General features: G+C 66.1%; 2 protein-coding genes across 2 annotated transcripts; both read left to right on the top strand.

The window, feature by feature from the left end:
- Window positions 1-1,066: 1,066 nt before the first annotated feature.
- Window positions 1,067-8,637, top strand: LOC118026763 (proline-rich protein 36-like). Its single transcript, XM_035029769.1, has 8 exons — window positions 1,067-1,841; window positions 2,046-3,287; window positions 3,616-4,528; window positions 4,586-5,537; window positions 5,590-6,149; window positions 6,380-6,976; window positions 7,266-8,082; window positions 8,125-8,637. The coding sequence occupies exons 1-8, from the start codon at window positions 1,067-1,069 to the stop codon at window positions 8,635-8,637; spliced, it is 6,369 nt and encodes a 2,122-aa protein (XP_034885660.1).
- A 561-nt stretch (window positions 8,638-9,198) lies between these two features.
- Window positions 9,199-11,268, top strand: LOC118026764 (proline-rich protein 36-like). Its single transcript, XM_035029770.1, has one exon. The coding sequence runs from the start codon at window positions 9,239-9,241 to the stop codon at window positions 10,463-10,465; it is 1,227 nt and encodes a 408-aa protein (XP_034885661.1). The 5' UTR covers window positions 9,199-9,238; the 3' UTR covers window positions 10,466-11,268.
- The last annotated feature ends 2,694 nt before the right edge of the window (window positions 11,269-13,962 follow it).

Below are 13,962 nucleotides of genomic sequence, written 5' to 3'. Positions count from 1 at the left end.
GCTGCGACTATCAGCCGCTGCTTCCTGCCTGGCCCCTGCTGCCTGCAGCCCGCCACGGCCTGCTGCTGCTTACCTACCACCGCCGCCTACCCCCGCATGCTGCCACTTACCACTACCCGCCACGGCAGCCCACCGCCACCACATGCCTACCGCTGCCGCCTACCTAACGCTGCTGCCTGGCCCTGCCACCTGCCGCCGCTTCCTCCCGCCGCTTACCACTGCCTGCCCCCGTCTGCCACCTCTTGCCGCCGCCGCCCCCTGCCTGCCCCTAGCCGGGGCCTGCCGGCCGCCACTACCTGCCCCCACCACCTGCCCGCCGCCGCTTCCTGCCGCCACTGCCTGTTGCCGCCTGCGGCTACTGCGTACCCCCAGTGCTGCAGCCTGCCTGCAACTGTCTGCCACCTGCCTGCCGCAGCCTGCCTGCCCCTGCCCCCTGCCGACGCCGCCGCCTGCTACCTCCTTCCACCGCCCTTGCCTGCCTGCCGCCGCCGCCTGCCTGCCTGCCGCTTCTTACCCAAGCCCGCCACCGCTTCCTGCCGCCGCCGGCAATCACCTACCACCGCCGCCGCCCACCACACTTGCCTGCCGCTACCTGCCTCCCTGCCCCCACCGCTTACTGCCGCCCCCTGCCTCCACTGCCTCCACCGCCTCCCGCTGCCACATACTGACCCCACTAACCCGGCACCTACCGCTGCCGCCGCCCGCTGCTGATACTCCTGCTGCTGCCTCTGCTGCCCGGAGCTTCCGCTGCTGCCCAACGTGGAAGCCGACTGACGCCAACAGTACTGCTGACGCCGCCGACGCCGCCGACGCCGCCGACGCCGCCGACGCCGCCGACGCCGCCGACGCCGCCGACGCCGCCGACGCCGCCGACGCCGCCGACGCCGCCGCGTAACCCGACTATGCCCGCCGGCGCTTCCGGCGCCCCTCCCCACGCTGACCCTCGCTGCCGCCACTGACCCGCCTGTGCTGACCGCGCCCCTATCGCGGCGCCTGCTTCCGCCACCGGTGACTCCGGCTGAAGCCAATGGCACCTGCTGTTGAGGCTGCCACACACCGCCCCCCAATGACCCGGGGTTGCCCAAAGCTGGCGCCCCTGCAGCCCTTGCCGCCCCTGCAGCCGCTGCAGCCGCAGACGCCACCCACTGGTGCTGTCACAGTTGCCACCTCTGCTGCTGCCCACTGCCGCCTGCCACCGACTGCCACCGCCTGCCTGCCGCTGCCTGCCGCCACTGCCCACCACTGCTGCCACCGCCGCCTGCCACTGCCACCAGTCACTACTACCAGTGCCGTCTGCCACTGCCGCCCCCTGCTGCCGCTTACCTCTGCCTGCCGCCGCCACCTGCCTTCTGCCACCCACCGCCCTTGCCTGCACCCTTGCCTGCTGCCCGCCGGCATCCGTGGCCGCCTGCCTGCCTCCGCACCCTGCCGCCGCCTGCCACCGTCATCTGCTGCCGCAGCCTGCCTCCACCGGGCCCAGCTACCTAACCGCGAGAATGCATGCCAACGCTGCCTGCGCTCCCCCACCGCTGCCGGCACCGCCTGCCTACCACTGCCACCTGCCAATCGCCACAGCTGCCGTCTTCCTAATGCTGCTGTCTGCAGCCTGTCTGCCCCCGCCGAATGCCTGCCGCCGACGCCTGCTATGTCCTTGCACCTCCCGCGGCCCTCGCCTGCCGTGGCCTGCCTGCCAGCCGCTGCTTACTGCATCCTGCACTTGCTACCTCCTACCTGCCACTACCACCTGCCTACCGCTGGCGCCTGCAGCCCGCTGCCCCCACTGCCTGCCTCCGCTGCAGCCTGCCTCCTCCTGCCACCTTCCCCCGCCGCCTGCCTCCGCTGTCTGCCACCGCTTCCTGCCACTGCTACCTGACACCGCTGCCGCCGCTTCCTGTTGCCGCCTGCCTGCCGCTTGCCGGGGCTTGCCTGCCTGCCACCCCAGCTGCCTGCGTCCCACCGCTTCCTACCGCCGCCGCCTGCTACCTCTCGCACCGCCCGCCTCCCTTGCTTGTGGCTGCCTGACTGCCAGCCACTGCTTACCACAGCCTGCCCGCGCTGTCGCCTGCTGCCACTGCCGCCTGCCTTCGCTTCCTGCCGGGGCTGCCTGCTACTACCTACCACCACCGCCTGTCTGCCAAACCTGCCAACCTTGCCTGCCGCCGCCCGCAGCCCTTGCCTGCATCCCCCCTGCCCCCGCCTGCCTGCCCGCACCCCCTGCCCGCTTACCGGTGCCTACCGCCGCCACCTGCCACCACCACCACCACCTGCCTACCGCGGCCGCCTGCAGCCCGCTGCCGACGTTGCCTGCCACCGCCTGCCTGCCCCCGCTGCCCCCTGCCCGCCACGGCCCGCTGCTGCTTCCTTACCACCACCGCCTGCTGCCGCTTACCACTGCCCGCCACCGCAGCCCGCCACCACCGCATGCCTACTGCTGCCGCCTCCCAACAGCTGCAATTCCCGCCTTCCTAACACTGCTGCCTGCGGCCACCACCTGTCCCCGCCACCCGCCTGCCACTGCTTCCTGCCACCACCGCCTGTTGCCATCTGCGGCTACTGCCACCCGCCTCCGCTGCCTAACCTCGACGATGCCTGCCAATGTTGCCTGCCTACCGCCGCCACCTGCTGCCGCTGCCCCCTGCATCCCGCTTGCCCCCACCGCCTGTCGCTGCCGCCTGACACCCCTGCCGTCTGCTGCCCTCACTGCCTGTCGCCGCTGCGGCCCGCCTCCCCCTGCCACCTGCCCCTGCCGCCGCTTTCAGCCAACGCTTACCGCCGGCTGCGACTGTCAGCCGCCGCTTCCTGCCTGGCCCCTGCTGCCTGCAGCCCTCCACGGCCTGCTGCTGCTTACCTACCACCGCCGCCTATGCCCGCCTGCTGCCACTTACCACTACCCGCCACGGCAGCCCACCGCCACCACATGCGTACCGCTGCCGCCTACCTGACGCTGCTGCCGGGCCCTGCCACCTGCCGCCGCTTCCTCCCGCCACTTACCACTGCCTGCCCCCGTCTGCCACCTCTTGACGCGGCCGCCCCCTGCCTGCCCCTAGCCGGGGCCTGCCAGCCGCCACTACCTGCCCCCACCACCTGCCCACCGCCCTTGCCTGCCTGCCGCCGCCGCCTGCCTGCCTGCCGCTTCTTTCCACAGCCTGCCACCCCTTCCTGTCGCCGCCTGCAATCACCTACCGTCGCCGCCCACCACACTTCCCTGCCGCTACCTGCCTCCCTGCCCCCACCGCTTACTGCCGCCCCCTGCTTCCACTGCCTCCACCGCCTCCCACTGCCACATAGTGACCCCCACTAACCCGGCACCTACCGCTGCCGCCGCCCGCTGCTCATACTCCTGCTGCTGCCTCTGCTGCCCGGAGCTTCCGCTGCTGCCCAACGCTGAAGGCGACTGACGCCTGCACTACTGCGGACGCCGCGGACGCCGCGGACGCCGCGGACACGGCGTCGCCGCCGCCTAACCCGCACATGCCCGCCAGCGCTTCCGGCGCCCCTCCCCACGCTGACTCACGGTGCCGCCGCTGACCCGCCTGCTGCTGACCCCGCCCCTATTGGGGCGCCTGCTTCCCCCGCCGGTGACTCCGGCTGAAGCCAATGGCACCTGCTGCTGAGGCTGCCACACACCGCCGCCCGATGACCCGGGGCTGCCCAAGCTGGCGCCCCTGCAGCCCTTGCCGCCCCTGCAGCCGCTGCAGGCGCAGACGCCACCCGCGGGTGCTGTCACTGCTGCCACCTCTGCTGCTGCCCGCTGCCACCTGTCACCGACTTGCACCACCTGCCTGCCGCTGCCTGCCACCGCCGCCTGCCACCGCCTGCCTGCTGCCGCCACCAGTCAGTACTACCACTGCCGCCTGCCCCTGCCGCCCCCTGCTGCCGCTTACCTCTGCCGGCCGCCGCCACCTGCCTTCTGCCACCCACCGCCCTTGCTTGCGCCCGCCGCCTGCTGCCCGCCGGCATCCGTGGCCGCCTGCCTGCCACCGCCGTCTGCTGCCGCAACCTGGCTCCACCGGGCCCTGCTACCTAACCCCGAGAATGCATGCCAATGCTGCCTGCCTACCCCCACCGCTGCCGGCACCGCCGGCCTACCGCTGCCACCTGCCAATTGCCACAGCTGCCACCTGCCTAATGCTGCTGTCTGCCACCTGCCTGTCCCCGCCACCTGCCTGCTGCCGCCGCCTGCTATATCCTTGCACCACCCGCGGCCCTTCCCTGCCGTGGCCTGCCTGCCAGCCGCTGCTTACTGCAGCCTGCACCTGCTACCTCTTACCTGCCGCCACTGCCTGCCTACCGCTGACGCCTGCAGCCCGCTGCCCCCACAGCCTGCCTTCGCTGCAGCCTGCCTCCTCCTGCCACCTTCCCCCGCCACCTGCCTCCGCTGTCTGCCTCCGCTTCCTGCCACCGCCGCCTGCCACCGCTGCCGCCGCTTCCTGTTGCCGCCTGCCTGCCGTTTGCCAGGGCTTGCCTGCCTGCCGCCCCAGCTGCCTGCGTCCCACCGCTTTCTGCCGCCGCCGCCTGCTACCTCCTCGCACCGCCCGCCTCCCTTGCTTGTGGCTGCATGACTGCCAGCCACTGCTTACCACAGCCTGCCCACGCTGCTGCCTGCTGCCACTGCCGCCTGCCTTCGCTTCCTGCCGGGGCTGCCTGCTACTACCTACCACCACCGCCAGTCTGCCAAACCTGTCTGCCAACCCTGCCTGCCGCCGCCCGCCGTCCTTGCCCGTGTCCCCCTGCCTCCGCCTGCCTGCCCGCACCCCCTGCCGCCGCTTACCGGTGCCTACCGCCGCCACCTGCCGCCACCACCACCACCTGCCTACCGTGGCGGCCTGCAGCCCGCTGCCGACGTTGCCTGTCTGCCCCTGCTGCCCGCTGCCCGCCACGGCCCGCTGCCGCTTCCTTACCACTGCCGCCTGCTGCCGCTTACCACTGCCCGCCACCGTAGCCCACCACCACCGCATACCTACTACTGCCGCCTCCCAACAGCTGCAATTCCCGCCTTCCTAAGACTGCTGCCTGCGGCCACCACCTGTCCCCGCCACCCGCCTACCACTGCTTCCTGCCACCACCGCCTGTTGCCATCTGCGGCTACTGCCACCAGCCTCCGCTGCCTAACCTCGACGATGCCTGCCAATGTTTCCTGCCTACCGCCGCCACCTGCTGCCGCTGCCCCCTGCAGCCCGCTTGCCCCCACCGCCTGCCGCTGCCACCTGCCGCCGCTGCTGTCTGCTGCCCTCACTGCCTGCCGCCACTGCAGCCCGCCTCCCCCTGGCACCTGCCCCTGCCGCCTGCCGGCGCTTTCTGCCACCACTTACGGCCGACTGCGACTGTCAGCCGCCGCTTCCTGCCTGGCCCCTGCTGCCTGCAGCCCGCCACGGCCTGCTGCTGCTTACCTCCCACCGCCGCCTACCCCCGCATGCTGCCTCTTACCACTACCCGCCACGGCAGCCCACTGCCACCACATGCCTACTGCTGCCGCCTACCTAAAGCTGCTGCCTGGCCCTGCCACCTGCCGCCGCTTCCTCCCGCCGCTTACCACTGCCTGTCTCCATCTGCCACCTCTTGCCGCCGCAGCCCCCTGCCTGCCCCTAGCCGGGGCCTGCCGGCCGCCACTACCTGCCCCCACCACCTGCCCGCCGCCGCTTCCTGCCGCCACTGCCTGTTGCCACCTGCGGCTACTGCGTACCCCCAGTGCTGCAGCCTGCCTGCAACTGTCTGCCACCTGCCTGCCGCAACCTGCCTGCCCCCGCCCCCTACCGCCACCGCTGCCTGCTACCTCCTTCCACCACCCGCCGCCCTTGCCTGCCTGCCGCCGCCGCCTGCCTGCCTGCCGCTTCTTTCCACAGCCTGCCACCGCTTCCTGCCGTGGCCTGCAATCAACTACCGCCGCCGCCCACCACACTTGCCTGCCGCTACCTGCCTCCCTGCCCCCACCGCTTACTGCCGCCCCCTGCCTCCACTGCCTCCACCGCCTCCCGCTGCCACATACTGACCCCACTAACCCGGCACCTACCTCTGCCGCCACCCGCAGCTGATACTCCTGCTGCTGCCTCTGCTGCCGGGAGCTTCCGCTGCTGCCCAACGCTGAAGCCGACTGACGCCAGCACTACTGCTGATGCCGCTGACTCCGCTGACGCCGCTGACGCCGCCGCGTAACCCGACTATGCCCGCCGGCGCTTCCGGCGCCCCTCCCCACGCTGACCCTCGCTGCCGCCGCTGACACGCCTGCTGCTGACCCCGCCCCTGTCGCGGCGCCTGCTTCCGCCGCCGGTGAGTCCGGCTGAAGCCAATGGCACCTGCTGTTGAGGCTGCCACACACTGCCGCCCAATGACCCTGGGCTGCCCAAAGCTGTCGCCCCTGCAGCCCTTGCCGCCCCTGCAGCCGCTGTAGCGGCAGACGCCACCCACTGGTTCTGTCACCGCTGCCATCTCTGCTGCTGCCCGCTGCCGCCTGCCACCGACCGCCACCGCCTTCCTGCCGCTGCCTGCCGCCACGGCCCACCACAGCTGCCACCGCCGCCTGCCACCGACTGCCTGCTGCCGCCACCAGTCAGTACTACCACTGCCGTCTGCCCCTACCGCCCCCTGCTGCCTCTTACCTCTGCCTGCCCCTGCCAGCTGCCTTCTGCCACCCACCGCCCTTGCCTGCGCCCGCTACCTGCCACCGCCGTCTGCTGCCGCAGCCTGGCTCCACCGGGCCCAGCTACCTAACCCCGGGGATGCGTGCCAACGCTGCCTGCCTACCCCCACCGCTGCCGGCACCGCCTGCCTACCACTGCCACCTGCCAATCGCCACAGCTGCCGTCTCCCTAATGCTGCTGTCTGCAGCCTGCCTGCCCTGCCGACTGCCTGCTGCCGCCGCCTGCTATGTCCTTGCACCACCCGCGGCCCTTACCTGCCGTGGCCTGCCTGCCAGACGCTGCTTAGTGCAGCCTGTACCTCCTACCTCTTACCTGCCGCCACCGCCTGCCTACCGCTGGTGCCTGTAGCCCGCTGCCCCCACTGCCTGCCTCCGCTGCAGCCTGCCTCCTCCTGCCATCTTCCCCCGGCACCTGCCTCCGCTGTCTGCCGCCGCTTCCTGCCACCGCCGCCTGACACCGCTGCCGCCGCTTCCTGTTGCCGCCTGCCTGCCGCTTGCCGGGGCTTGCCTGCCTGCCGCCCCAGCTGCCTGCGTCCCACCGCTTCCTGCCGCCGCCGCCTGCTACCTCCTCGCACCGCCCGCCTCCCTTGCTTGTGGCTGCCTGACTGCCAGCCACTGCTTACCACAGCCTGCCCGCGCTGTTGCCTGCTGCCACTGCCTTCACTTCCTGCCGGGGCTGCCTGCTACTACCTACCACCACCGCCTGTCTGCCAAAGCTGTCTGCCAACCCTGCCTGCCGCCGCCCGCCGTCCTTGCCTGTGTCCCCCTGCCTCCGCCTGCCTGCCCGCACCCCCTGCCGCCGCTTACCGGTGCCTACCGCCGCCACCTGCCACCACCACCACCACCTGCCTACCGCGGCTGCGTGCAGCCCGCTGCCGACATTGCCTGCCACCGCCTGCCTGCCCCCGCTGCCCCCTGCCCGCCACGGCCCGCTGCCGCTTCCTTACCACCGCCGCCTGCTGCCGCTTACCACTGCCCGCCACCGCAGCCCGCCACCACCGCATGCCTACTACTGCCGCCTCCCAACAGCTGCAATTCCCGCCTTCCTAACACTGCTGCCTGCGGCCACCACCTGTCCCCGCCACCCGCCTGCCACTGCTTCCTGCCACCACCGCCTGTTGCCATCTGCGGCTACTGCCACCCGCCTCCGCTGCCTAACCTCGACGATGCCTGCCAATGTTGCCTGCCTACCGCCGCCACCTGCTGCCGCTGCCCTCTGCAGCCCGCTTGAACCCACCGCCTGCCGCTGCCGCCTGACGCCGCTGCCGTCTGCTGCCCTCACTGCCTGCCGCCGCTGCGGCCCGCCTCCCCCTGCCGCCTGCCCCTGCCGCCTGCCGCCGCTTTCAGCCAACGCTTACCGCCGGCTGCGACTATCAGCCGCCGCTTCCTGCCTGGCCCTGCCGCTTGCCGCCGCTTCCTCCCGCCGATTACCACTGCCTGCCCCCGTCTGCCACCTCTTGCCGCCTCCGCCCCCTGCCTGCCTCTAGCCGGGGCCTGCCAGCCGCCACCACCTGCCCCCACCACCTGCCCGCCGCCGCTTCCTGCCGCCACCACCTGTTGCCACCTGCGGCTACTGCCTACCCCCAATGCTGCAGTCTGCCTGCAACTGCCTGCCACCTGCCTGCCGCAGCCTGCCTGCCCCTGCCCCCTGCCGCCGCCACCGCTTGCTACCTCCTTCCACTGCCCTTACCTGCCTGCCGCCGCCGCCTGCCTGCCTGCCGCTTCTTACCACAGCCTGCCACCGCTTCCTGCCGCCCCCCGCCTCCACTGCCTCCACCGCCTCCCGGTGCCACATACTGGCCCCACTAACCCGGCACCTACCGCTGCCGCCGACCGCTGCTGATACTCCTGCTGCTGCCTCTGCTGCCCGGAGCTTCCGCTGCTGCCCAACGCGGAAGCCGACTGACGCCAACAGTACTGCTGTCGCCGCCGACGCCGCCGACGCCGCCGACACCGCCGACGCCCCCGACGCCGCCGTCGCCGCCGACGCCGCTGCGTAACCCGACTATGCCCGCCGGCGCTTCCGGCGCCCCTCCCCACGCTGACCCACGCTGTCGCCACTGACCCGCCTGTGCTGACCGCGCCCCTATCGCGGCGCCTGCTTCCGCCCCCGGTGACTCCGGCTGAAGCCAATGGCACCTGCTGTTGGCGCTGCCACACACCGCCGCCCAATGACCCGGGGCTGCCCAAAGCTTGCGCCCCTGCATCCCTTGCCGCCCCTGCAGCCGCTGCAGCCGCAGACGCCACCCACTGGTGCTGTCACCGCTGCCACCTCTGCTGCTGCCCACTGCCGCCTGCCACCGACTGCCACCGCCTGCCTGCCGCTGCCTGCCGCCACTGCCCACCACTGCTGCCACCGCCGCCTGCCACTGCCACCAGTCACTACTACCACTGCCGTCTGCCACTGCCGCCCCCTGCTGCCGCTTACCTCTACCTGCCGCCGCCACCTGCCTTCTGCCACCCACCGCCCTTGCCTGCACCCTTGCCTGCTGCCCGCCGGCATCCGTGGCCGCCTGCCTGCCTCCGCACCCTGCCGCCGCCTGCCACCGTCATCTGCTGCCGCAGCCTGCCTCCACCGGGCCCAGCTACCTAACCGCGAGAATGCATGCCAATGCTGCCTGCGCTCCCCCACCGCTGCCGGCATCGCCTGCCTACCACTGCCACCTGCCAATCGCCACAGCTGCCGTCTTCCTAATGCTGCTGTCTGCAGCCTGTCTGCCCCCGCCGAATGCCTGCCGCCAACGCCTGCTATGTCCTTGCACCTCCCGCGGCCCTCGCCTGCCGTGGCCTGCCTGCCAGCCGCTGCTTACTGCATCCTGCACTTGCTACCTCCTACCTGCCACTACCGCCTGCCTACCGCTGGCGCCTGCAGCCCGCTGCCCCCACTGCCTGCCTCCGCTGCAGCCTGCCTCCTCCTGCCACCTTCCCCCGCCGCCTGCCTCCGCTGTCTGCCGCCGCTTCCTGCCACTGCTACCTGACACCGCTGCCGCCGCTTCCTGTTGCCGCCTGCCTGCCGCTTGCCGGGGCTTGCCTGCCTGCCGCCCCAGCTGCCTGCGTCCCAACGCTTCCTGCCGCCGCCGCCTGCTACCTCCTCGCACCGCCCGCCTCCCTTGCTTGTGGCTGCCTGACTGCCAGCCACTGCTTACCACAGCCTGCCCGCGCTGTCGCCTGCTGCCACTGCCGCCTCCTGCCACTGCCGCCTGCCTTCGCTTCCTGCCAGGGCTGCCTGCTACTACCTACCACCACCGCCTGTCTGCCAAACCTGTCTGCCAACCTTGCCTGCCGCCGCCCGCAGCCCTTGCCTGCATCCCCCCTTCGCCCGCCTGCCTGCCCGCACCCCCTGCCCGCTTACCGGTGCCTACCGCCGCCACCTGCCACCACCACCACCACCTGCCTACCGCGGCCGCCTGCAGCCTGCTGCCGACGTTGCCTGCCACCGCCTGCCTGCCCCCGCTGCCCCCTGCCCGCCACGGCCCGCTGCTGCTTCCTTACCACCACCGCCTGCTGCCGCTTACCACTGCCCGCCACCGCAGCCCGCCACCACCGCATGCCTACTGCTGCCGCCTTCCAACAGCTGCAACTCCCGCCTCCGGAACCCTGCTGCCTGCGGCCACCACCTGCCCCCGCCACCCGCCTGCCACTGCTTCCTGCCGCCACCAGCTGCCTGCCGCCACCTGCCTGTCGCCGCTTTCTGCCGCCACCGCCTGTTGCCATCTGCGCTGCTGCCTCCCTCCCACTGCGGCAGCCTGCCTGCCAGCCACTGCTTACCGACGCCTGGCTGCCGCTGCTTACCGCAGCCTGCCACCGCTTCCTGCCACCGCTGCCTGAGATGGCCTACCGCCCCCGCCTGTCTGGAGAAACAGCAAGATTTCTGGCTTGTGACAAGCTGGGACTCATGAATTGCTAGTGGGACCAGTCAGCATGATTGTATAGTTTTTCTACAACCAGGTTTACCTGATTGGGTGTAGGTGCAGACATGTTCAGGGGAGGAGAGGAGTGAGAAGGGCAAGGGAACTGAGGGTGTCTGCAAGGGGGTATATAGAGGGGCGGACGTGAAATCTAAGTCAGGTAAACTGAGAACTAAGAATATGACATAGGTGATGGGCGATTTAAAAGTGTAGGGTCCTTGCTTTGGGGGACTAAATGGGGACAGAGATTGGACTTCGCTTGCTGGACTAAAGGAGCTCAGAAAGTAGGAAATGGTCATTAGAGCAGGGTGCTGGGGTGGAGACTGCAAGTGGTATTAGTATTGACAAGGTCTACGGGATGGGCTGGGGATGGGAGTCTGAGGGGATACATGGCTGACAGCTGTCTTCGACCACATCTGTGATACAGAATTCGAGGAGTCCGAACAGAGGTGCCCACCCTGCTTGACCAGCTTGGCTCAGAAGTATCTGATCTGGGAGTGCTGCCCCATGTGGGTGAAGCTCAAGACGCTTCTCTTTGGGATTGTGATGGACCCCTTTGCGGAGTTCACCATCCCATTGTGTGTTGTGGTGAACAGTCTTTTTTAATGTTATGTTAATCACCATGCATTACATCATCAGTTTTTGGTGTAGTGTTCCATGACTCATTGTTTGCGTATAACACCCAGTGCTCCACGCAGTACATGCCCTCTTTAATACCCATCACCAGGCTAACCCATCCCCCACCCCCTCCCCTCTAGAACCCTCACAGTCTTCACGGTCATGGAGCAGCACGGCATGAGCGCTGCCCTCAGAGCCATGCTCCACATAGGCAACATTGTGAGTGCGCTGGCAGCCCTTCCCCAGCTGTCATGGAGGGGGCTTTGGGTGGGGTGGCAGCGTGCCCTCATTCATTGGAGTGTTGACACAGCTAGCTGAGAGCAGAGGGGTGGTATTGGAGATGTGGTGGCACTGAGAGCAGGAAGTCGAGTCTGGAGTGCCAGGCTGAGCAGGTGCGAACTGCTTTCAGACAAACCAGCACAGGAAAATGGACCTAGAGAGTACTGACTGAGGGGCAGCTAGCTCCCTCTTTCTAGACCTCAGGGCAGGCCCTTGAATTCTCTGGACCTCAGCTGCCTCTGTGTGGAAATTGGATAAATGTCACTTCCCCAACTAAAGACAGCCTATGGATGTGCAAAGTTTCCTCCTAGTTCTATTGCTTTTATGACTGCAAAAACCAATGGTGGTGGTTTTTCACTGATGTCATTTAAGGGCAGACAGAGTAGGGGTGGGCGGGGAAGGCAATGGGAGGCAGCGGACATGGAAATGTGGTTGCTGTTGTAACAAAAGCACCAGGGAGTCTGAACTTTTCTTCCGTATCTGGTTTGGACAGTATGTTACTTTAAGTTGTCCTCCATTATTTCTTTTTAGTATGATTTGCTTTTAACTAGATGAAACCCATACTGGACTTCACTACACGGTAAGCAGATGCTAACAAGGTTGGGATCCTGCCTCCATGTCCCCTGCAGTGCCCACCCCACTAGAGGTGGCCTGTTTGGTCTGCCAGGATCGTCCCGCTCTTCCAACTCCACATAGGCTGCCGACTGAGGTAGAAAGAAGGGTCTCGGGAAATGTGACTACTCCTCCTTAGAAACCTCCCCTTCTCCCAGAATCCAGTGATGTGAAGAGGATTCTGGGACGCTATGGAACCAGCATAGCATGCCTTATGTTTTGGCAGCACCTGGGCTGAGAGGCCGCATTCTATTTAAAGTTGATATGAAGAGGGGACGTGGAAAGAGAAGGAATAGCTTATTTCCAAGAAGTCAGCATAGTCCACAGAGGGTCTTATGGAAGAGACCTCAAAGCCCACACTCTTCTTTTATAGCTGGGGAAGTTGTAACAAGAATGGAAAAAGGATTTACCATTGGGACAGAGCATAGTGCCATGTTTTAAAAAGCAAGCAAGAAAGGCAGGCAGAGAGTTTGGGGCTTGGTAAGTGTTATCCCTACAATACAACAGTGCCTTGAGGCTATCACCATCCTCACAGCCCCAAAGAGGGCACTGAGACTAAGAGAGGGCACTGAGACTAAGAGTATCCTGCCCAAGATGGCACAGCCCATGACGATGGAGCCAGTTGACCCAGGTCTCAGCAGGACTCAGGACCTCAGCCCTACCCCGCCATGCCTCACTTGTCTACAAAGGGCACTCAGTGCATGCTCTTTGAATCACACAGTTGCAGTCTGTGGTAGTAGGCAGATCACTTAAACTCACGGCATTTCCTTTTGTGTAAAGGGGATGCAACCACCTCTGTTTCCCAGGCTGGCGAGAGGCTTTGCTAAGAGCAAATGAAAGAATAGCACCTGACCCTTCTTCCTTACTTGTCTCCCTTTCCTGTTACTTTTCCCATGATCTGAGCCTGGGCTTGACCTCTCTCACTGTCAGAATCTTGTCGTGTTTAAGACAACTAAAGGCACTCAGAGCTGAAAGAATCTTAGAATTTATTACTATTGTTCTAGTTTAACAGCTATTATTTATTAATCAGTTACTATTGCCCAGGACCTTTGCTGAGAACTGCGTATGCATTATCTCATTTTATGCCCATTATACAGATGAGGAAATTGACTGCGTCTGCTTTCACAAGCTCAGACATGGCTAAGTTGGATTTTTATCTGGGTCTGTGTTGCCCTATAATCCAAGCTTTTAAACAACTGAACCAGATTGACTTCTCATTTAGATAATTATATAACAATTATTATCCTAATGATTTTCCATCTCTACCACCATTCATATGAAAACACTGAAGCATGGGTTCTAATGCATATCTCCAGAGATTTCTCTATGCTGTCACACTGAGTGTTCCCATCCTCAGTCCTTCAAGAGCCCACAGAGTATATAGAAACTGAATGAGAACTAAGTAAAATGATTTGTTATTTTATTTTTAAACTAGACATTCCCCTGTTGCCCTATTTGTCATTACCCCGAGACCCCACAGACGCTGCTGAGATGGATCCTTGTTTCCAACCACAGGTCTTTACTGTGTTTTTTACAGCTGAAATGGTCTTCAAAATCATTGCCTTCGACCCCTACTATTCCTTCCAGAAGAGATGGAACATCTTTGGTGGCATCATTGTCACTGTGAGCCTGATAGAGCTGGGTGCGGTCAAGAAGGGGAGCCTGTCAGTGCTGTGGACATTCCGCTTGGTAATGTTCTCTCTTGGCAACTTGGGGAGACTCCCTCCACATTCAGGGAGCCACACCCCTGAGAACAGATACTGTCCTCTGGGGACCTCACCAGCCAGCAAACTCTTCTCGTCCTGTCCCTGTGCAGGAAGCTGGAGACTTGGCCCTTTCTACTTACTCGGAGTGGGGGCATGCCTTCTCATCTCTGGGCCTGGGCCCCCTCATCTGCACCCTCCTGCT

This window comes from Mirounga leonina, unplaced genomic scaffold (genome assembly GCF_011800145.1).
Source record: "Mirounga leonina isolate KUSES-001 unplaced genomic scaffold, KU_Mleo_1.0 Mir_298, whole genome shotgun sequence".
NCBI lineage: Eukaryota > Metazoa > Chordata > Mammalia > Carnivora > Phocidae > Mirounga > Mirounga leonina.
Note: the sequence above shows the minus strand (reverse complement) of the source record. Positions and strands in the feature narration are given on the sequence as shown.

Excerpts from the sequence above, each read along its gene's own strand:
- LOC118026763 (XM_035029769.1), top strand. The coding sequence starts at position 1,067 with ATGACCCGGGGTTGCCCAAAGCTGGCGCCCCTGCAGCCCTTGCCGCCC. Across the intron at positions 5,538-5,589 it reads TCCTCCCGCCGCTTACCACT|CCGGGGCCTGCCGGCCGCCA; the intron begins GCCTGTCTCCAT and ends GCCTGCCCCTAG. Across the intron at positions 6,150-6,379 it reads GACGCCGCTGACGCCGCCGC|CCGCTGTAGCGGCAGACGCC; the intron begins GTAACCCGACTA and ends CCGCCCCTGCAG.
- LOC118026764 (XM_035029770.1), top strand. The coding sequence starts at position 9,239 with ATGCATGCCAATGCTGCCTGCGCTCCCCCACCGCTGCCGGCATCGCCT.